The 21,908-nt window shown below is 45.5% G+C and overlaps 1 protein-coding gene across 1 annotated transcript in view; it reads left to right on the top strand.

The window, feature by feature from the left end:
* The first annotated feature begins 8,285 nt into the window (after nt 1-8,285).
* LOC142418819 (uncharacterized) overlaps nt 8,286-21,908 on the top strand; it is a 17,105-nt gene continuing 3,482 nt past the window's right edge. Inside the window, exons 1-13 of the mRNA XM_075521199.1 lie at nt 8,286-8,296; nt 9,190-9,356; nt 9,526-9,759; nt 10,251-10,348; nt 11,002-11,179; nt 11,684-11,911; nt 12,129-12,221; nt 12,392-12,565; nt 13,341-13,496; nt 15,287-15,297; nt 15,895-16,086; nt 17,928-18,077; nt 18,223-18,326. Coding sequence (XP_075377314.1) covers nt 8,286-8,296; nt 9,190-9,356; nt 9,526-9,759; nt 10,251-10,348; nt 11,002-11,179; nt 11,684-11,911; nt 12,129-12,221; nt 12,392-12,565; nt 13,341-13,496; nt 15,287-15,297; nt 15,895-16,086; nt 17,928-18,077; nt 18,223-18,326 — 1,796 coding nt within the window. The remainder of the gene's footprint in view (nt 8,297-9,189; nt 9,357-9,525; nt 9,760-10,250; nt 10,349-11,001; nt 11,180-11,683; nt 11,912-12,128; nt 12,222-12,391; nt 12,566-13,340; nt 13,497-15,286; nt 15,298-15,894; nt 16,087-17,927; nt 18,078-18,222; nt 18,327-21,908) is intronic.

Genomic DNA, 21,908 nt, shown 5'->3' with positions numbered 1-21,908 from the left:
TCTCTGCATATCTCTTTTCCTAATCCACTGATGTGTGTTTCACCTCTAGGAAACACAAACATAAAAATACACAGTCAAAGGAGCTTCCTTGTCCCACTGGGACTGTCCCCCAGTGAGCCACAGGTTTTTTTGAGGCTCTGCAGAAGAGTTTGGGGTTTCCCAGAGGAGAATGATCTGAATTGGAATGCAGTTTTGTCCCACTTGTGCTGATGCTGAGGGCTTGGCTCTCTCAGTCTTCCCCTTTGCCTTCCAATCAGTGCATGCAGCACAGCAGCTCTCCTGTTTTTTTCTCCCAGTTTACTGATACTCTTTTCCCTCTGTGGTCTTCCAGGAACGTTCTGTGGAGAATGGGGATTATCCTCTCCAAGTGGTCCCTGCTGGCCAGGATTCTTCTGCACAGCAGGTATTGAATTTAGCGTTCAGAGGGCAGAAAGAGAAGTGAAAAAGTAAGAGGCTGTGGCCCTTTAGGAATTCTTTTTTGTACATTCTCTGTGCAATCTCTCCCTGGCTTTTTTTGCAGGGAGTGCCAGGATAGTCCTGAGGAATGAAGCTATGCGATGAGGTTATACTCAGTCACATCAGAAATTTCTCTAGTCAAATTACCTGCTTTCTGAGGATAGTAGAAGGACTTAGGAAAAACTACAATAAGTAGACTCAAGCAAGTTGTTGGCATAGGAATTTCACTGTTGTGAGTGAGTTTCCTGGCAGCTTTCAGCTGGTGTTTGTATAAAATAAGGGTTTGTATTTGTAGGGACAAAGGACTACAGACAGATAGAAGGGTAATGGCAACTTCATTCAGTCCTTCTGCACAGTATTCAGTAGCACTGAATTTTCTGTGTGCTGCATGTTGTAACCATGCTTCTGAGGATTAGAGTTCGATACGTGGCTGGAAGTTCCTTGCCTCATAGAACCATGGGACCTGAGTTCAGGTGATTTAATTAAGGATTCTAGCATTTGGTTTACTTTTAAGTAAGTTACTGTGTCCTTGCAATTATTAGGAAAAGTCTGAAATGACAGCCAACTGTGGGAGCCGAAAAACACACAAATATGTATTTTATAGAGGCCTAGCTCTCTGTTTTTGACTGTTTGGATTTGGCAGTTCACCCCTTCCTTGAGATTTCTTTCAGGTCTTTACCAGTTTCTGTGCTCTCTGCAGGGCAGTTGTCATGAATGTTTTGCCAAGATCAAGTCCAAACTTAAGATACCTTTGGATACAGTCCAATTTAAAGGAAATGCTTACAGCTAACTTTGTGTGTTGTTTGCCACACCAGTGAAAAGGGAGCTTGCATTAAAAACAGGAAGTCTGTTTTGTTTCTAACTTTCTATTTGCCAACTAGCACGTAAGCCTGGAGACTGCCCTGAATCAGCAGTCAGCTCCACTGTGATCAGCATTCAGATCCGTGCTTTGCAATGTGGATGACGGGCCTTTGAATTTCATAGATGCTCCCAGTATTCTCATATAAATAAAATAGCTTCTGTACATACGGGCCCCTTCAACAAACAGGTGATTCTGGGGCTAGCATGGGAGATGGGTGTTTGGGATCATTAACTTTTAGTCCTGGTTGCAGCAGTGGGAACTCATGTAAGCTGTTCTCTTCCAGGTATCGGTTTTCCTGGGTATACATTAGAGATGGTGGTACATGCCAGAGAAGGATTTTGTGAGCTATAGGTAAAGCTCACATTCTTGTAGGGGCTTAGAGATAATTGTATAATATGGGGTCATCGTCTCTTTCCTCCCTAATATCCTAGCTTTTAGAGCAGGAATTCTATGGTGAATAAAGTAAAAACGCAAACCATCCAAATGGTTCTATTCCCCTATGCTACTTGCTGTTAATTATTCCATTCCATAATATAGATTTTTTTGCTTTATTGTCATAAGTAACAATCATCTGTTCTTTTTTTCCAGCTATGAAAATGTTTCTTTAGGCATGGGGGACAGACTTACCTATGAATAGCAGCCTATATCATTCAGGATACCTTTGGTCTATCTTCCTCATGTAGGAGCAAGTGTCCCAAACCCTAGTGGAGCCACAAACACGAGCACTGGTGGCCCATGCCCACCTGGACACTTCTGCCCAGCTGGCACAAGTATCCCCCAGCAATGCCCCATGGGCACTTACTCAGACAGGTAAGCTTCTCGCTTCTGCTGATGCTAATTTTTATTTTCCTTTTCTTTTTGGTTTCTCCCTTAGTCCTTTAAGCATCATAGTGCAGCCCAGTAAGGCTTATTAGACAGATCTTTGCATAAAAGCATCATGGTTGTTTTCACTTGGCCAGAGGTGTAGGCGTCAACGGTCTACCTGCTGAACTTGCACACTTGCCAACAGAAAGCTTTCTTATGTCCCTCACCAGGCTCTACAACTGGCAGGACTCCAGCTGCACAGTGTGTCCATCTGGCTATTACTGCAGCTCTGCTGGCCTCACGGCACCCTCTGGACCCTGCTCGGCTGGGTACTACTGCCTGTCTGGAGCTTCCTCACCATCGCCATCTGGTGAGCTGCACTGGGTGAACGTCAGTGTCTTCATCTGCCTGTCTCCAATAATTAGGGGTTTGGGCAACAGGTAGCTTTAGAAAATGCCACCTTTTTCCCCTATATTCCTGCCCCTGCCTTCTCTCAGTCATCCAGGCCCCCGTATTAATTTTGTTTGAGGTGTTTGTACCAATGTATATATGCCAAGGATGAAGAAGCAGTTGGTCCACCAATCTGTGTAATTGAATGAGATACTTGCATGGAACACTGGGAAAGCTATGGGTGCCTGCCTGTGATGGACATAGCCTGATTCCTCTTTGTCATTTTATTGTGTCTCAGAAATAATAATTTCCAGGGAAGAGTTCCAAGTCCCTGGTGGACAACTCCATATTCTCCAGAATTCCTGGTATATGTGAAGCGACGTGTTTAGAAAGTCGATCTGTGAAATAAGGTTTGTTGTGACTTTGCCTGTGAAGCAAGGGGGGAAGAGACGTGGTGACACAGCATCGAATAATTCCAAAGCTGGGATACGGTGGTCATTCTAGTTACTGTGTTGTGCATCCTCTTGATCTGTCTTCTGGGATCCCAGAGAAAATAAGATCCTCATCAGTGGGGTGTTAGCTCCCTTTGTTGGCATTGTCCTCCCGCAGCAGCACCCTTTATTGGCCACGTCTTCTACTTTCTGTGTCTTAGGTACGTGGGAGAAAGGAGGCCCTTGTCCTGTGAGCCACTTCTGCCCAGAAGGAACCGGCTTTCCCTTACCCTGCCTTGCAGGGACTTACAACAACCTCACCAGACAAGCTGCATGCTTCCCTTGTGCTGCAGGCTACTACTGCCCAGAAAATACCACCAGCTACAGTATGAATCCTTGCCCAGCTGGGTTTTACTGCCCCAAAGGTGAGATGGGCCCAGGGGACAAGGCAATCTATTGGCCAGGCTGAAACATCCTTCTTCTTAAAGGCAAGAAATTATCTCTGTGAACAAAACATTTAAGCATCAGTCTGGTTCTTCACAGAAAAAAAAAAACCAACAATTTTTTAAACCATACATGTGGCTGTTTCTTAACCCCCTCACAGGCAAGCTAAACAGCGCCCAGAGACTGTCTTGGCTATGAAGGGCAAGCTGTGCACTGTGGAGATCAGCAATGAGATAAACTGGCAAAGATGACGTGAAGTGATACAGCAGGATGAATAGCCAAGGTAGTATGTGTAGTCCACGAAAGATTCTTGCTCTCTTTATTCCAAAGGAACCAGGTTTGCTACTGAGTTTCCCTGTCCTCGGGGCTACTATAACCCTGATCCCATGACACAGAGCTTGGATAGCTGCTTGCCCTGTCCACCTGGGCACTACTGTGGGCAGGAGAACTTGACAGCTGCCTCGGGCAAGTGTGATGCAGGTGAGTCTGGATCTGTTTGGCTGTTGTATTGCACAGCACTTGGGGGCAGTATGCTTGGGAGGCTGATGATTATATCCTGCAGCTTTTACCACACCCTTTCCAGTCTGAACTGAGTGCTGTACCCATAAAGCAAAAGTACTGAACTTAAGGTTGTAAGATCTCTTACCATCTTTGCTGATGTGGTATTATATAGAAGCATCATTGCATGTACTATTGCATGGAAAATTTTATGCCATGGTGGTGTTAAACTTTGGTGATATTAGCCTGTCTCATATTCTATATCCTTATGGTTGTGCCATGCAGACGTTATGTGCAAGGCCATCCCAGCTGGTTTATTCGTGATAATTTCTGGGGCTCTGTCATTGCTAGAACTTCTCAGTCATGTTTTCTGTTCTCAGGTTGGTTTTGCATCTCAGCTGCTTGGACCTCACAGCCTTTTGATCTGGATAACTACACCAATGCCAACTGCCTCTGTCCAGCCACTGCTACTGGAGGGAAGTGCATAGCTGGTTTCTATTGCCCCAAAGGAAGCCCCGAGCCTCTTCCCTGCCCTCCAGGGTTTTACTGCAATGCCTCAGGTTAGTGTCTGCCTTTGAAGAACAGGAGTGATCTGTTTTGAGGGGAGTTAAAATAAAGGCACTGTGCACAAGGAAATGTTTGCTATTTAAGAATTTGTCAGAGGACCCTAAAGCTAAGTTCTGCTTCTGGGTGATAAACCTGACTTTGCCCAGAATTTTCTGTGTGGTCTTGAGTGAGTCACTTTGCCTCAGTGGCCATGTTCCCATCTTCAGTATGAATACATGTCATTATAGGTTCATAGATATGGAGGATCCAGGGTCTCCTGTCAGACTCTCCTGTATTCTCTGCATCTGCAGAGCCTGCAGATGCTGGGATACTGACTGCTGCTTCATTTTCTACTACTGCTTTTCTGTCCTTTCAGTATTCTTTCAGTGTGTTGAATTGGAGCTGGTTTTATCCTGATAGTTCCATAGAGCTGTAATGGTGCTTGCAAGATGCCTTTGGTGTCTCCCTGGACTAGCATAGAACGGGGCTCAGGTGTTACCTTGCAACGTTTGCCCAGAGGGAGGCTGGGAGTGGTTGTCTTTCCTGCTTTTCTCCCTTTGTCTTAGTGCTTTGAGTTATCCTCTCTGTCTTCCAGGTCTGTCTATCCCCAGTGGGGAGTGTACTGCTGGGTTTTACTGTAACGGTGGAGCAGCTCTCCCTAAACCAACAGATGGTGTGACTGGGAATATCTGCCCTGTGGGGACTTACTGCAGTAAGTGTCCAGCATCAATCAGGACTAAAAATTTCATGTCATATAATATCTGAAACACTCATGGGTGATTTTGAGAGCGTGGTGGTCAACATGCTAGGGTTGACAAGAGTGCCTGGAGTCCCGGATTCTTCCCCTAGTTCTTATCCTGGCCTGTTTTTTGAAAGTGGGGACATATTTGTCTCAATGCCTAAACTTGCCTGTCTTTAGAATGTAATTAGCTTCACCTCTGTTCCCCTTGGTAAAATGAAGCTAATAAATGTCTGTCCTCTTCCATGCAGCACCGTTTGATCTATGACTGAAAGATACTTCACTGAAACTGTTTCCATGCTGCTGTGTGCTCATCACAGTAGCAGCAATGAATGCAGCAATCTCATTCATTCTTTCATTGTTCATTTCTCTTTGTCTTGCTTCTGTTCTCACAGCTGCAGCGTCAGCAGTACCCAAGCTCTGCCCAGCTGGCACCTTTTCCAGCCTCCTAGGGAGGAGAATGCTTTCTGAGTGCCAGCCTTGCCCCTCTGGCTTCTATTGCGAGGCACCTGGCCTCAGTGCCCCAACTGGAGAGTGCCGGGAAGGTAAGTCGAGAATAAACTGCACTGCAGATTGACAGAGTTCCTGGGGACGCTCAAAGGAGCGTGCGTTTGTGTGTGTGTGTGTGTATTGGACAAGATCAAAATAGATGTTTTTCTGAGAGTCACTGTTCTAGAGTGGAAAAGCCATTCCCCTGCTGGGAGATCTGACAGGGAGTCTGAGAGGTGCTGTAGACTGTACAGGCATCCAGAAAATAGGAGTTACGTTTTTCACAATATCCAAATGTTACTCAGTGCATCCCTCATACAAGAGATGCCTGCTTGTTATTGACTCTTGAGCCTTCCTGTGGATGAAAGCTCAGAGACTTGCTGCCTGCCTTGGTGGTTTCCTTCTCTTGACTGTAGAAGAACAATTTCTGGCTCTGTGTGAAAAGGCCATTAGAGGTTAAAGCAATTCAGATGTGAAAGCAGAAATGGTAACTTCTGTGTATTCTGATCAATTAAAATATTGGCAAGGGGAAACTGATGTTCTGTGGGAAAACTTTATTTGAAGGGTTTCAGTAACTGAAAGGAAATGGAGAGATCAAAGCTGTGTCCCTAAGGTTTTCCTGTGCCACCTGTAAGTTTTGCCCTGTGTTCTGGGGACCACTGGGTGGTAAATTTCCTTCTAGAGAGTGCAGCAAGTGGAAAGCTTTGATGTGTATTTGTCCCAGCAGGAGTGTGAGTCAGATCAATAGTAATTTAAGGTCAGCAATAGATTTATTTTTTGAGTGGCCAGTGAGGTGCTTTGTATGCCTGGGAGAACCTGTTAGGAGTCTTCTCTTCTAATGAGCAGCACCTCAATAGCTAGTGTCTCTCAGTGACTAATTTAGCTTTCTTTCCTCTGTCTTCACTGCAGGCTATTACTGTGACAGCCAGCAAGGGCCAGTTACTGATTTTACCCTTTACGCATGCCCTCGAGGTTTTTACTGCCCACCAGGGACGAACAGGAGCACTCAGTACAGCTGCCCTGCAGGAACCTTTGGACCAAGGCAAAAACTGAAAACTATCAAGGAATGTCAAAGATGCCCACCAGGAAAATACTGTGAATTCTCTGGACTTGCTGCCCCAACAGGTATATTGCTGCTGTTGTGAGCATATTCACTACTGCTAGAGAATCATGTCGATGGCTGATAGCTAGTGCCAGGGATTGGAGTTAGAACTCCAGGGTTCTGATCTCAGCTAAGGTGAGCTGTCCCGTTTTACTTGTCAAGAACATTCTGAGAAAGAAAAAGATGCTTTTTTCTAAGCAAGAAGTGAGAGAGGGACTGCAGAAACTAGAATTCTATGTATGATACCTCATAAAAAAAATCCAGTGGGGAGTTTTCCAGTGTCAAACCTGTCTGGCATTCCTTTTAGAATTAGTTTGTTTTTTCAGCCTAGTTCCCAAAAGGCTAATCCTTTCACGTAATTGATGCACATGTGATTAGGATTAGCAGAGAAAGAGAGGGCAAAATACCCAGCAGTGACCTATCTCCATTTTTTTTCAAGACTCTTTTTTCACATCAGCACTGGTGATTTTTCATTGCTCCTTGTCCTGTGTAGATAAAAGCCCTAATTCGGCAAAGCACTTCAGTAAAATTCTTAATGTTTCAGGCTTCACTTAAGGATGTGTTGAATATGTGCCTAAAGAGAAATGTGTGCTTAAATGCTTGCCCAAATATGGAGGCAGTGCTTAGTCTGAGCTAAGTAAAGTGCTTTCCTATCTAGGAACTGTCAGTCTGGCATCTGCTACCAATTCTGCACTCCTTACAGTTACAAGCAACTGCTCTGCTTGATGAGCGTTACATCACTAATTTGTGGACTGGCAGTGGCTCTGCACGATGGCATAGCAAATGACTGTATTTCAGTCTGTATTCTGAAATTTGCATTTATGTGCCAATTATTTTAATACATTTATGTATTTTGTATTTGTTATTCTGTTTTCTAGGAGACTGTGCTGAGGGATTTTGGTGCAAAAGTGGTGCCCGAGTAAGAAACCCCCAAGATGGAGAATCAGGACTTCCTTGTCCTCCTGGTCATTATTGTCCTGAAGGTAAGGTGCTTTGCTAAAGCATAATTTTTGTTAATTCATAGAAAGCATGAGGTGGCATTTCCTCACTCTGGTGCAATTGATTTTGCTAGGTGCACCACTTCCATTACAGTGCCCTCCTGGCACGTGGTCTGGCAGTGAAGGCAGTAGGAGTTTACAGGAATGCCAGCCTTGCCCTGGGGGATATTATTGCAATAGCTCTGGCCAGAGGGCTCCCTCAGGACACTGCAGCGCAGGGTAGGTGGAAGAGCGAACACATGTGTAAGGAGAGGTGTTCTACAAGGGGTTGTCTTCACCCTCTTGAAATAAAGAGATTATGTTCCTGTATTCACATCTGCAGGTACTACTGCGTCACTAGGGCCCAGACCCCAACACCCACTGATGGCCTTTCAGGAGCTCCATGTCCAGCCAGTCACTTTTGTCCTCTTGGATCCGGGAGTCCAGTGCCATGCCCCCATGGCTCCTACATGCCACACACCCATGGAGAAAAGTGCCATGCTTGCCCAGAGGGTGACTATTGTGTCCCTGGTGAGAAGCCACAGCCATGTCCCCAGGGTGAGTTAGGGTCCCATTTAAATGCTTGGTTTTGGTTTGCCTTTGATTTTCAAAGACTGCTAATTCTGATCTGTTCTTTCTTTTCCAGGGTATTTCTGTCCCAAGGGCACAGCTCTTCCAACTGCTTGTCCGGCAGGGTCCTATAACCCTTCACAAAGGCAAGCCAGCTGCCTCTCCTGCCCTAGAGGGTAAGAGTGAGGGACTGTTGGAAATAATTGTTCATCCAGTCATCATGGAGCAGTGTGTGGTGGGAAAATTTACTTATTTTACTACTGAAAAGCACTTGTCTCTGAGAGGAAGCAGAGCAACTGTTGAGCTCTGTTTAGCAACACTGTTTAATTGATTACAGGACCAGGCAAAGTCCTAAACCCAGGTACAGCAACACTGGAATGGAATTTAGGTCAGAAGGCTATTCAGAGCAAGGAAACCATTGGCACCATAAACTTTTTTAATGTCTGATGTAATAGATGGTTCCCTTGGCAACAGACTGGCAGAGGCCTGTTGAAGGGGAAGAGGATCTTGTGTATCACCTGATGCTGAGTCTGGCTTTTCCTTGGGGGATTCATCTCCAATTACTGACTGGATTTGACCTTGATTAACTTGTAAAAGTTGATGAATCACAGCCTGGATGTGTTATGACTCAAGTTAAGAAAATTATGTCTCTGTGGCTTTTGCAATTATGCCATCAATTTGGCATATGAGGAAACAACTAAGAATGTAGTAATATGCATAAGTAGGTCTCTTTTGTGGTCAATACAGCACAGTGCAGCAGCCACATTAGACTAGCTAGTCCCACCATTAAGTCATTATTCAGGTACTTCTGGATAGAATATTGCTAGAAAACATCTTTCCCTCCCTCCCCCCTCCTTTTTTAAAATCTCTTTTTGGACCAGGTTCTTCTGCCCCAAAAATTCCTCTTCCTTTTTGGAGAATGAATGTTCAGCTGGCCACTACTGCCCTACCGGTACTGCTTCTGCAACTCAGTTCCCCTGTCCTAAGGGGACTTACAACCCACAGACTGGAAGCAGCCTGATGTCTCACTGCACTCCTTGTGACCCAGGTAAACAGCAAATAAGCATATCTCAGGATGGTGACAGGAGAATGTATGAAAATGTGTATTGAATGTTCTTGAGCTTCAGTGGATGAATTGTGTAAGTATGTAACTTGTTCTCTGAAGTATCTTTCTGGTTTTTTCTGCCAGTACTAATGGCATTGCATTGCTTTCTCAGGGCACTACTGTGCGCTTCCGGGGCAGTCGCATGTTACAGGACCCTGTTTGGCTGGGTTCTACTGCAGCGGAGGCGTTTCTAGTCCAACACCTACAGATGGTCTTCTGGGGAACACATGCCCGAAGGGAACTTACTGTCCTATGGGCTCTGCCTTTCCACAACCATGCCCTCCTGGTTATTATAGCAACTCAGCTGGGAATACTGGGATTGAAGACTGTCTCCTCTGTGATGCAGGTACAATATGGAAAGAAAGGATTAATGAGATTCTAGCCAGATACCAGCATTTCTAGGGTTCCTGAGAACCTTTGTGGTTCTAGAGCAGGCAACCATGAACAAATGCTTTCTTGGAGAGGGATGTTAGGTAGAGCATAGAGAGACTAAATCTGCCACTCTTCCACGTAAGAGGATACTCGCAGTGAAGTGCAAGCTTCTGCACTGTGAGCTTCCCTTTCCACCCTTTCTCTAGATGCTTTCGCACTTAGAGATGGTACAAGGAGTGCTGTTTGTTCAGGCATGAGCAAACAGCTCACGCTCATGTTGTAAGCTCTGTACTTGCAGCTGTTCTCAGTGAAAGCATCTCTGGGAGAATAGATGTGGGTGACATCAAACGTGATGCTTCAGTGATTATTTCCTTGTTACGTACTACAGACAACTTGCTGTTGTCTGTAGTCTGTCTTGTGTAACCAATATCATTATCGTCCTTTTGTGGTCCCTCTTAATTTCAGGGTATTTCTGCAATGGGACTGGACTTGTGTCTCCAGCTGGATTATGTGAGGCTGGATTCTACTGTAGTGGAGGAACCATTTCTCCTAAACCTCTCAGGGTAAGCTGTGCTTGTGATGTAAATAGTGTAAAATGTCATATCTGTGGAACTGAAGACCATAAGGTCACCTTAGTTCTTTTGCCCTGGATTAAACTCTCCCTTACTACATTATCTTCTGTATCGGGTACATCTGGTTTATTGATAGTGAAAGGGGCTAGAGATGGCAAAATACACCTGGCTTTCTTTCAGCTTTTACATTTAAAAGCTGACCAAAAATAGTTCTATCTTTGCATATTGACGCTGCAAAGCAGAGTGGAATGCCATATCAGATTAAAATTACAGAGGCTAGGAGTGCATGAGTTTGATTAGAATACTGCATCTGTCAGCTCTCCTTCTAGGCAAAATACAATAAGAATTTTTAAAGATGATAACTCAACAAGACACTGGTTTTATGCCACAGCTTTCTGCTACTACGAATGAAGAAAGGGTGGTGCCATCTTCCAAATGGCCAGCCCAGTGAGATTTGTTATGGGCAGAATTCTGATCCCTTATTTTGGAATATAGGATAGGTGTGCAGCCTTAAAGGCTGAGGGATGAGCGCAGGATTTCATACTACATGTCTAATTCTCTTCGCTATTAGAATCTGACATAGATCTTTTTGCAAGGCCACCCTCTGAGTTTGTAGACTGTGACTATAGTGTTTTTCTTCAAAGACAACAGTCAGTGGAGGACCATGTCCACCTGGACATTACTGTGTGGTGGGGAGCAGCAGAGCCCAGCCTTGCCCTGCAGGGAGTTATAGCCCATCTTGGAGTATGGCACAGTGTTTGGAGTGCCCAGAAGGCTTTTACTGCACGACTGCTTCCACAAACTACAGAGATTGCCCTGCAGGTGGGTCTGATTGCACCTACCGACTCATTCTGGGAAATTTTGTTTAAGGGATTAGCAGATGCCCCTGCAGCTATTTGGAGTAGATTTGTTGTTGGACTGAGTTGCATGAGGCACGAATCTCTTCCACTGGACAGATCAATGACCTTGGTCAAAGCACTTAAGCTCTTTGGGATTCTGTTCCTGTCTGAATGTGAAAAATGGTAAATGGAGCGAACAGTCTTGACGGTAGACCTTTATCACACACTTTGAGATCTTCTCATTAAAAGCTACGTGCTATTAAAACTATTGCTAATCCTCAGCCCTGATCAGCTTCATTTTGTGCAGCCAATGTGACGTAGCTATCGCTGAGTAGTGATAAATTGCAAGATGGGCCCACCATCATAATTTGGGATCAGTCCTTCTCCGAAAGAGATGAAGAGAATGCTATGTGTGCAGGTTGGGGATTCCTTCCCCGCTATTACCAGCACGTGTTAACCTTTATGAAACCTGTCTTTTCTTTCCTAGGTCACTATTGCCCCAGGAATACAGAATTTGCCACACAGTATCCTTGTCCCCCTGGAACCTACAGTGAAGCTTTAAATATCTGGGATGCTTCCAAGTGCCAGCTGTGTCCTCCTGGAAGGGTCTGTTCCAAGCCAGGCCTAGCAAGACCAGATGGACTGTGCATGCCTGGATGGTTTTGTCCGCCTGGATCCACATCAAGCAAACCAATGTTTCCTGGAAATTACTCTGGTATGAAGCGGAATGATAAAGTGTGATGATGATTGTTATTGAAGAGGTGGTATTACAGAGTCACCTGAAGGACCCAGGCAGGTTCAGGATGGCCTGCTTTCCCTTTTTACTTTCCTTAATTCAGTGCTCTATCTCTGTTCTTCCTGAGCTCTTTAGATAAGATAGAGTGCTTGCAATTCTTATGTTTCAACTCAGTCTGTGTCTTTTCCATTAGCAGGCATGGCAGCTCCAGCTTCTGGATCTGTTGGGTTGTGCCAAGCAGGAACCTTTTGTCCTGCTGGTTCATTTCTTCCTCTTCCCTGCACTCCAGGTAGGAGAGTAATCTCTTCCTGCACAAGGTGTTTGGTTTGGGTTGGGTTTTTTGTACATTTGTACTCTTTTCCCTCTTGCCAAGATCAGTAGGCAATCCTAGTCTCGTTCTGTCACTGTTCAGTTCTGGTGTCTCTTAAATGACAGCCTTGCTTCTGCCCGCTGCATCAGGTTTGTACTGTGCAACTGCAGAGCTCGCAGCTCCATCAGGTCCCTGCAAGGCTGGCTTCTACTGCACAGGGGGCTCCACGCTCCCAAACCCTATGGATGGAGCAGTGGGGAACATTTGTCCTCGAGGCCACTTTTGTCCTGCAGGGAGTTCTTCTCCATCTCCGTGTCCCCCAGGTAGGTTTGATGGCAGCTGCTGCATGCTATCATTTCTCTTCCCAGTGCCCAGTGAGCTGCTGAGCTCGTCTGAGTCTGTGCCATCGTTCTACAGCCCCTTGTTACTTTGCACTGAACTTCCCCAAGGGACAGCTGCTATCAGCACGGAAGCTTAGCCTCTAATCCACTGCTGTTGTATGGGAAACATCAGTCCTAAGTGTGCATTCAGACAGTAATTGCAGAACTGCCTCTGGAGCCTCAGTCTGTGGCCTTACATGCTGCTGTGCAGCTGTGGGGGGGAAGCTCTTTGCTGAGCCCTCCTGAAGGAGACGTCACACAGCCAAGCGAGTGTAAGAGCCTCTGCTGCCCTCCCTGCACAGTGAGAGCTGTCCTTTAACATCACCATTAATGAGACAAAGGATTAAGTTGAATGAGAGAGGCTGTGGAATGTTTGTTTCTTTCCTGGATTAAATCTATATTTACATTAAGCAAGTGATTGCACTGCATCCAGACCAGAAATAAATAGGAATTCACCTCAGCCAGTGCTCAGGACCACCCTCTCACAGACCCCTCTTACAGGAAGGCTGTCATCTACTCTCCTAAGGGAGTACTGGGGACTGTACTCCCTTTGAATTCCTTCCTAGCCAGCATCCTTTTGGCATCTTCTGCAAGAGGTAGCTGGGGCTAGTGTAGCTAGAAATTTACTGGGTGAGCAGCTTGTGCTTCTCTCCACAGCCACTTCCAGCAGGGTGTAGGATGATGTGAGAATGTGCTTTTGGTGGCTTTTTATTTTCAGGCTCCTTTTTGGCTCACCGTGGTGGCCAGTCAGCAGAGGATTGCCAGGCCTGCTTCCCAGGGTGGTTCTGTTCTCAGCGTGGTCAGAGCTCCCCGGAGGGCTTGTGTAAAGAAGGATGGTTTTGCCCAGAGGGCTCTGTGTCAGGCCAGCATTCAGGTAGGAAATCTTTGGGGTCATTCTTTACCTACAGGAGTTGCAGTGGCAGATGATCTTAAAATCTGCCTTCACTTGCAGTTTCAAGTTACGTTTAGAAATGGCTAGCTATTTAGATTAAAAAATGTTTTCCAAAAATTATTCCAAGTAACACAGGTTAAGTAGTGGGTAATTGTGTAAATATAGTAGGAAAAATAGAGGATCTTACCAAGGCAAAAAACAAGCTGAAAAAATATCCCAAGAGTTTATGCCTTGTGATATTTTCACCTTTGTTAGAAAGAGCTAGTGAGAGAAAGGTTACATGCAATTGTCTATTCTCCCTTTCATAAGGGTGATGTGGGGATAAATGTAACTCAAATCTTGACTTTTTAGAAACATACAGGTGGCTCTGTGAAAAGGAAGCTAGTGAACCATGTGACAGTGCAGAGAGGCTGCAGCCCCTTCAGCTTTCTGAAAGCAGTTAAGGGCAGCACATGTGCATGGCTGTTCAGTTAAAAGCCTAGTTCAGTGATACGTGAAGTTGGTGTTCAGAGTGCAGTGCATGGGTCTCCGCTGCTCAAATCTGTGTTTAGCAATGCTTTTAACAAAACCAGGGGTTTTTTGTTCTTATAAAGCTTTTACCTTATTAAATCTTACAGTTCTAGATTTGTGGTGATGCATCCTCTAATGGCACTATACAGCCGTTTGGGACATAAGCAGAGCAGTGACGTTAGAGGCATGTTTCCTTTTTTGCTCCTAGACTATTTGTGTCCTGTGGGTCACTATTGCCCCACTGGCAGCCCAGAGCCCATACCATGTCCCTCTGGAAAATATCAGGACCAGGCTGGTAAAAGCCAGTGTGAAACATGCCCAGCAGGAATGTAAGTGAAATGGATTCGCTCCTTCCTCTTGGTGCTTTCCTTAGGAATTAGCATGTATATTTCCCTCTGCCTTAGGCTTGCTCTGTGTGTTCCATCCTTTGATATACAAGGCTGGTTTTCTTGTTTCTGTTTTCCTATCGCCTTTCCCTTTATTGTGTCATTTTCTGTTACCGCAACCTGTGTATCGTAGAAGATCCATCCTGGTAGGTAGGTCTGTCTGGGATGGACAAAATGGTCCTGACAGGTGGTATTTCAGCTCTCCATTTGCTTCCTTTCAAGTAATTTGCTTTCCTTTTATTGTGTAGTCTTAGACCATCACTGTTGTGCAAAAAGAGTTTCTTAGCCTCTGGCAGAACAGAGCATGGGCTGAGGCAAGACTTGGGGGTTTGGGGTTTTTTTTGGTAGGTTCTGTGCCCTAAAAGACCACCCAGGTGATCTCCAAGAGAACTTCTCACATGGCGTGGTCAAACCAATAGAATGTCCAGCAGGATATTACTGCCCGTCAGGAACAAAAGTTGCCAATCAGTACCCGTGCCCAGAGGGCACCTACAGTAACCAAACTGGACTGGGAAATCCCAGGGAATGCAAGCCTTGTCCTGGAGGCACATTTTGTGCCGGCGCAGGTAGGAATCGCATACGGATTAAATACAGTGCTAGGCTGTTTTGTATCTAGGAGAGTCAGAAAGTTCCACCAATGGGTGAGGTGGTGTTCTATATGCAGTTCGTATGATTTTTAAGTAGCGTTTTCAGTGACCTCCGGGACCCCTTGAGTAGAGATTCTTTGTGATCATTTTAAAGATTTTTTACAAACTATCTTTTGTGAGTTTAATTAAAGAGGCAGATTAACGTGTGTTTGTTATAGCAAAGATTATGAAACCAAGAGCTATAAGCAGCTTGGGTTCTAGGACTCATTCATTCTTGGTTGTCTCTTAGTGGAAAGACAGGTACCGGTCAGCCCCTTCTGTAAAGGTGATCTAGAAAGCTGTTTAGGCCTTCAGCTATCTGGTAATCTGTTGTGTAATTTAATATGGAAACTGTAGATCGAGCTTTTAAATAACGGAGCTAGTCACAGGCCAGTAGATTCTGAAATCACTGTGATGACAAGGCTTGTCTGGTGTGTTTAGTCCAGAAGCTGTGATTTATGTAATTCCACTGGCTCATCTGACTTTATGTTCCTTTCCTTTAGGACTCTTGTCCCCAAGCGGTCCTTGTTTGCCTGGGTATTACTGCACTTCAAAGGCACATATACCCGGTCCTGTTAATGATGAGGCAGGCAACCTTTGCCCAGCAGGCCATTACTGCCCACCAGGTAGCAGCAAGCCAGAGCCATGTCCCACTGGCACGTTTTTACCTCAGTCTGGGATGGTTTACCATAATGCCTGTCTGCCCTGCCCTGGGGGGAAATTCTGCCAAGGGGAAGGCCTGGCTAGTGTTTCTGGTGCGTACTGCGTGCATCGAATGTCTTTTTTGTCCCCTAGTTTGGATCTTTTTCATGTTTTCTGGTTGCTTAAACCTAATGTCGAAGCTTTTCTTTCTTGCAGGAACATGTTACGCTGGGTATTTCTGTGATCTTGGATCCCCACAGCCAGATCATAAGCGCTGTCCTCCTGGCTTCTACTGTCCTGAAGGCTCTGAATCCCCACTCCCATGCAGCCCTGGAAGCTTCAACTCTGACAGTGGAAAATGGCAGTCAACAGACTGTCAGCTCTGCCCAGCTGGATACTTCTGCAGTGGTGAGTCTCTGCTGGTGTATTTGGGAACTGGGGGGTTACACAATGTGAGTCAAGATAGACACCTAGTACAGCTTTATTTCTTACGAGCTTGTCCTTAGCAAATACAGGAAGAACAAACTCAGTAAGTACCACATGTCATCTTTGGTTGGCGACAGTTTCCGCAGGATGTGCGCCAAATATAGATGCTCCAAATCATTTGTCTTCCAAAAGTTCTTTTTGGTTCTCAGTAGCAGTCTCGGGTCACCCATAACACTTCTTGCTATTACACCTTCTTTCTTCCTTGGCTCAGCCACCTCTTCTAGATGTCTTACATGTCTTCAGCTTCTCAGAGAAACAAAATATCCTGGCAAACAGGCACTTGGTACTGGCTAGCAGCCAGGGTCTCTGCTCTGAGACAGCTGCTCCTTCTCGGAGGTTCTCACCATCTGTCTTCACAAGATGTTTATTTGCTCCCCACAACACTGAAATATTTGTGGTCACACTGACAGTAACAGATTCACCCATCACCTTCCGTGAGACAAAGAGGCTTTTTCTTTCTCAGGTGAGGACATGAAGCAACAGGGAGGAAGTGACTTGACTGAACTAACACGAGTTTATAGCAGAGCTGGAACCACAACTGAGAGCCTCAGAATCACAGTTGAGCATTTTAATTGGAAGCCTATGTTTCCCCCAGGCATATAATTCAGAACTGACTTTGCAATAAGATGTTCTTTGTCTGAGGCTGAACTTCAGAGAATAGGTACTTTCTGATGCATGTTACAGGTATATGGTGAAAGAGATCATGATTTCAGGAGATAAGGGTTTCTGTTGTCTTTGATCTGACAAAGGAAAAGGAAAGGCTTGGCTTTGATTATTGCCAGGCTGGGCAATACCACTTCTGAAGGACCATGTTCTGCAGGCTACTACTGCCCACCTGGCCAGACTTCAGTTACTCCTGTTCCCTGTCACTGTCCACGAGGCTTTTACTGCCCCATGGGATCTGCTTTTCCTATACCCTGTGAGAATGGGACATAACAGTCACAGGAGAGGAAGGACTTTTGTGACCTCTGCCCAGCAGGACTCTTCTGTGAACAGCCTAACAAAAGTGAGGAGTCTGGAGGGGGCTGTGTATTGTGATAAAAAGGGATTCTGTGTCACTAAGGGGTTATTCTTCCTGGTAGACTTAGTGGATTTTGGATGCCATAGCTTCCTTTCTGCTGTTAAGGTTCTACTAAGTCAGTATTACGTGGATTGGACTGGACGGGCAGGTGCATCAGTTTCTGCCAAGAATGGGAGTCAAAACACATTTCAAAGAATATGACTTGTAGGTGAACAAGTAGGCTGAAGCCAAATCTCTCTCCTATCTGGGGACAGAAACTCCATGCCCAGCAAAATGCAAGTAACGAAGATATTTCGGTGTGGCAGCTCATGCATGCAACAAAAAAACCCAAGAAATATGGCTTCACAGGTGGAATTGAACTGCCTAGATGGGATTACTCTAATAAAACTGTAGACAGCTCCTTTGTAGACATCTGTATCTGAGCTAGTTTTCTGTAGTCCCTCTGTAGTCAATGGAGAGAAAGAGGCACCTTCAGAGGTGCAGTTTATCTTTCTCATTTTAGATGTCTGCCTTAGGACGAGATGAATTGCACTTGAAGTGCAGTTCCTCAGAAAGTACTGTTTCTCTCCTGTTACTAGAACGGGAATCTGAACAACTAAATCAGAAGTACGCGTGATGAATCCTATGTCCTGGGTCTGGCTGAACTAATAGGGGAGGAAGGATGACTATGTTGATGGAGAATGACATTGCCTGTCACCTCTTGTAATATCTCCTGAGCAAGATGGTATTCTTTGTATCCTAGGTCCTGGAGCACATACTCCTGAGCTGTGCCCTGCTGGGTACTTCTGTCTGCCAGGTACCAACTTCAGTACAGAGCATCCATGTCCGAAAGGTACCTTTGGCCCCAGGACTGGTGCCACTAGCGAGTCTGACTGTGAGCCCTGCCCAGCAGGTAAGTAGGGACTTGACATAAGAAACCCAGGGTAGCATATGTGGGAAGGTTGAGGAAAATATGACTTCTCCCTTCATGTTATTAACTCCTCTGCTGATCTTCTGCGCAGGCCCTCACACTGAGATTGCTTTTCTGTTCATTTTAGGCATGTATTGCTCAGCAGCAGGTCTATCACAGCCTTCTGGATTTTGCTATTCAGGTTATCATTGTGCCAAGGGAGCCATCAGCCCAGCCCCCTTCAAACACAGGGTGAGTGAGTGCCAGGCGGCAGCACAGTAAACCTACTGACCTGAGGACAAGGACTGGGCTGTCACAATCTTGTAGCTTCTGGTGTAATGTTTTCCAAGCATTACTGCTCTGTATGGGGTTGCTCGTGCCTTTTACTGCTGCCCTTGAGAGCTCCTCAGATGTAGTGACGTGCTGCTCTTAATGTCTGCTGGAATATGTTGCTGCCTACTAATAAATTCTGGCCAGACCTCCATTTCTATAGATTACACTAGAGTGTGCTGTCTAAAATCTCCTCTAAAAGATGGCATCAGGGATAGGATAGCCATGCCTCAGCAGCCAGTGTCCTTTTTATGCCAGCCGTGGCCTTCATTTAGTTTCAGTGCCAGCAAACTTGTAGGACTCGGCTCCTACGTGCCCTTTCCTTAACCTGTTTCTGTGGTACATTGTGCTGAATCTTCTTTCCAGAATGCTTTTTTTTCTCTCCTTCTCTGTATTTTTCTGATACAGGTGGAATCTTCCAGCCTTGGTCTGCCTGGTAATGACATCTGTCCTGTAGGGCATTTCTGCCCCAGTGGTACAGGGTATCCTCTGCCCTGTCCTCCTGGATCCTTCTCTACCATCATGGGCCTGGAGGCAGAGGAACAGTGCCAGCCCTGCCCAGCCGGACGGTATTGCAGTGGGGCAGGATTGTCTGATCTGGCCCAGACATCGCTGTGTAACGCAGGGTGCGGTGAGACAGTCACTTGTTAGTGGCAAAATACAGCTCGTAGGATTGCTATAGGTCATAGTAGAGGGACATCCAAACTAAAAGATACTGGGCCTGAATATCTCTTGTCGAGTGCCTTGTGTGCAAATATTTATACTCAAGGTTAATTAAACCACAAAGACTCTGTTCTTAGCCCTTCGAGTCAGCTATGTAGCATCTACTTGGTGATCTCCGTAGATGTTTTAGAGCCATTCCTTTTCCCTTTATGTTTGCCTGACATTCTGTCCCAGCCTTATAAATGGTTTTTCACTGTTTCCACCATAGGTTTAGCGTATTACAAATCCCTTATTTAGCCTCATAATCACACTTGCTGAGAATTTGAGCAGGGCATCTTTTTTCCCTTCGGTGTTTTGTCTTCTCCCACAAGGTGGTGCAATAATCAGTGACAAGGTAGCATTTCCAGCCTGCATAATGCAAGCAGAAAGCACCGTTAGCAATATTTGTCCATCTCATGAGTGTGCCTCATAGCAAGAGGCTACAGAAGCTCGGTTTATTTTATATGTGAAAGAGAATCTTACAAGTGATTTCACTGTAGTAATGAGATTTTGTGGGGAATGATTTCTGATAGCAGGTGGCTCTTGAATCTAGTGGAGAAAATCACAACAAAATTTGGCTAGAAGTCGAAGCTAAGCTCCAAATACAAGTGAGGGCTATGTTTGGAATGACTAAAAATAATTAGCCGCAGAAACAGACTTCCTGGGAATAAGAGGGACTTGCCACGTCCCAGTTGAATTTTAAGCCTTCCCCAAAATTTCTTTAACCCTAGAAAGATGTTACAGCCTGGCTGTAACAGTATTGATTAAGTTTTTCTGGGCTGGGTGGTGATGGCTATTACATGATTATAAATGACCCTCGACTTCCACAGTCTGTGAAGTTCTTGCCCTCCAACAAGGCACAACTTGTGCTTTGCCCAGGCTGCTTTTCAACACCTCTACCATTTAGCATCCATCACTTTTCATAGCCTGCTGTTCAGTCTAAATAGGTCTTGCTTCCAGGCAAAAAAAGTGCATCTTTTGTTCAGTGCTGTTCCTTTTGCACTAAGTCATTTGCCTTAAGGACTAGGAATTGTTTCTTCTTCAGAAACTACATCCTTTGAATCTTTGTCTATGGCACGCAGTGGGATCATGGCTCTCGTTTCCTTGTTGCTTAGCTCTTACCATAGTAGTTTTTGTATTTCCTCATCTTTACTAGTGGTGAGGGTGTGGGAGGGAAGTGGTAAAAGGAAGAGTCAATGTAGAACTAGAGGGTATTAAAGCAGAGGCCTACAAGAATACTGGGAATAAAAGGATGCTAAGCAAAGACAGCAGGAACTGAACGCTTGGACCCTGTGCTATTGAAGTAAAAAAATTTTAGTTTTCAAAGGCTTTCCCTCCAGAACAAGAATGCTTTCCAGTCAGCTTAGTGCCTTTTACCAGGATTTTCAGGTGGGCACTAAACTACAGATGCAGGGGATAAGTTGTTAGCAAAACTAAAATAAACTGCATTTTTAAGGGATGTTTCTTAGTGTGCTTGGTTCTTGATTAGTGCCTCCCCCATCTATTGCCTCTGAACAGGGTTGTGAGCTCATTGTTTCAGGTCTGAATTCTCTCTCTACAGGTATGTTTGCCTGGAAGGAAACTCTGCTCCCTGCCCTTCTGATGGGATTCATGGATACAGATGTCCCAGGGGCTTCTACTGTCCTATGGGCACTGGGCTAGAACTGCCCTGTGAGCCTGGCACATTCAGCCCTGTGCCTGGGGCAAGTGTCTGCCTCCCTTGCCCAGCTGGTATGGCCTGCAGCAATGCTGCCACTGTCAAGCCACTCAGCTGCCCCAGAGGTGAGCAATACATGTGTGCGGCAAACCCCCTAACAAGGAAATGGGAAGAGGTGTGATGGATGCCCGCACAACTCTTTCTGGCTGAGCCAGAGCACTCCAGGGGATGGGGTATTTACCATTAGTTAGAGCAAACCCAGCATTCCCACCTCTTTCCCTTTTCTTATTTGAGCAGTGTCTCATTCACCTCTCTCAATGTACAGGTTACTATTGCCCAGTTCAGACTGCGGTCCCCCTGCCGTGCCCTGAGGGGACGCTGAACACCTTGGAGGGGGCAGTGGCCCCCACTGCCTGCAAGCTGTGCCCAGTGGGGAGGTACTGCAGAGGAGATGCTAACTGGGAACCTGATGGTGAGTTTGGTTTAATAACAGACCACCCACAACAGGGGGGTTGGAGATTCAGGGCTGAAGGATGCGGGGAAGTAGAAAGCATATCTCAGTGAACAGAGGTAGTAAAGGCTATTGGAGGGCACTCTTCTACCCTATGCCTGTGCCTATCAGTCATTTCTTTTCTCCGTTTCATTCTTTTAACTGAGCATTTGTTTTGGATGTTACTTTTATGTTACTGCATTATTTTCCTTGTCCCCCTTAGTTTTTTCCACTTTCCTTTCTTTGCTTTTAACCTTTTTAGTGTTCTTCTTTCTGTCCTAAATCCTTCCCCTCCCATTTAAACACAGAGTAATTGTTACTGGTTGGACACATGAAAAGAAGAGAGGCAGAACTCTTTCCACAGAAAACAAAATATGGGGAACCAGTTAGAGAAGTGAGAAGGTAAACAAATGCCAGATGAGGTCAGTACAAGTAAAGAAAGGCAGTGATAGAGGCCAAAGATTGATGGGGAGGAAGGAGGGAAGGCAAACCAAAGGCCCAGGGTATCAGCAGTGATAAAACAGGACAAGGATGGGCTTCGGCTTCTCTTCTCTTGAGTTATCTGCCTACTTCTGAGGCTTTGAGGAGGTGTCTCTTCACTGACCACGGTGCCATGGGCCGGCGATTGCTGCCCTCTCTGTTATCCCATGGTAGG

The sequence above is a fragment of the Mycteria americana genome, chromosome 19 (assembly GCF_035582795.1).
Source record: "Mycteria americana isolate JAX WOST 10 ecotype Jacksonville Zoo and Gardens chromosome 19, USCA_MyAme_1.0, whole genome shotgun sequence".
Taxonomy (NCBI): domain Eukaryota; kingdom Metazoa; phylum Chordata; class Aves; order Ciconiiformes; family Ciconiidae; genus Mycteria; species Mycteria americana.
The sequence above is the reverse complement of the archived record's forward strand: the minus strand, read 5'-3'. Positions and strand labels throughout refer to the sequence as shown.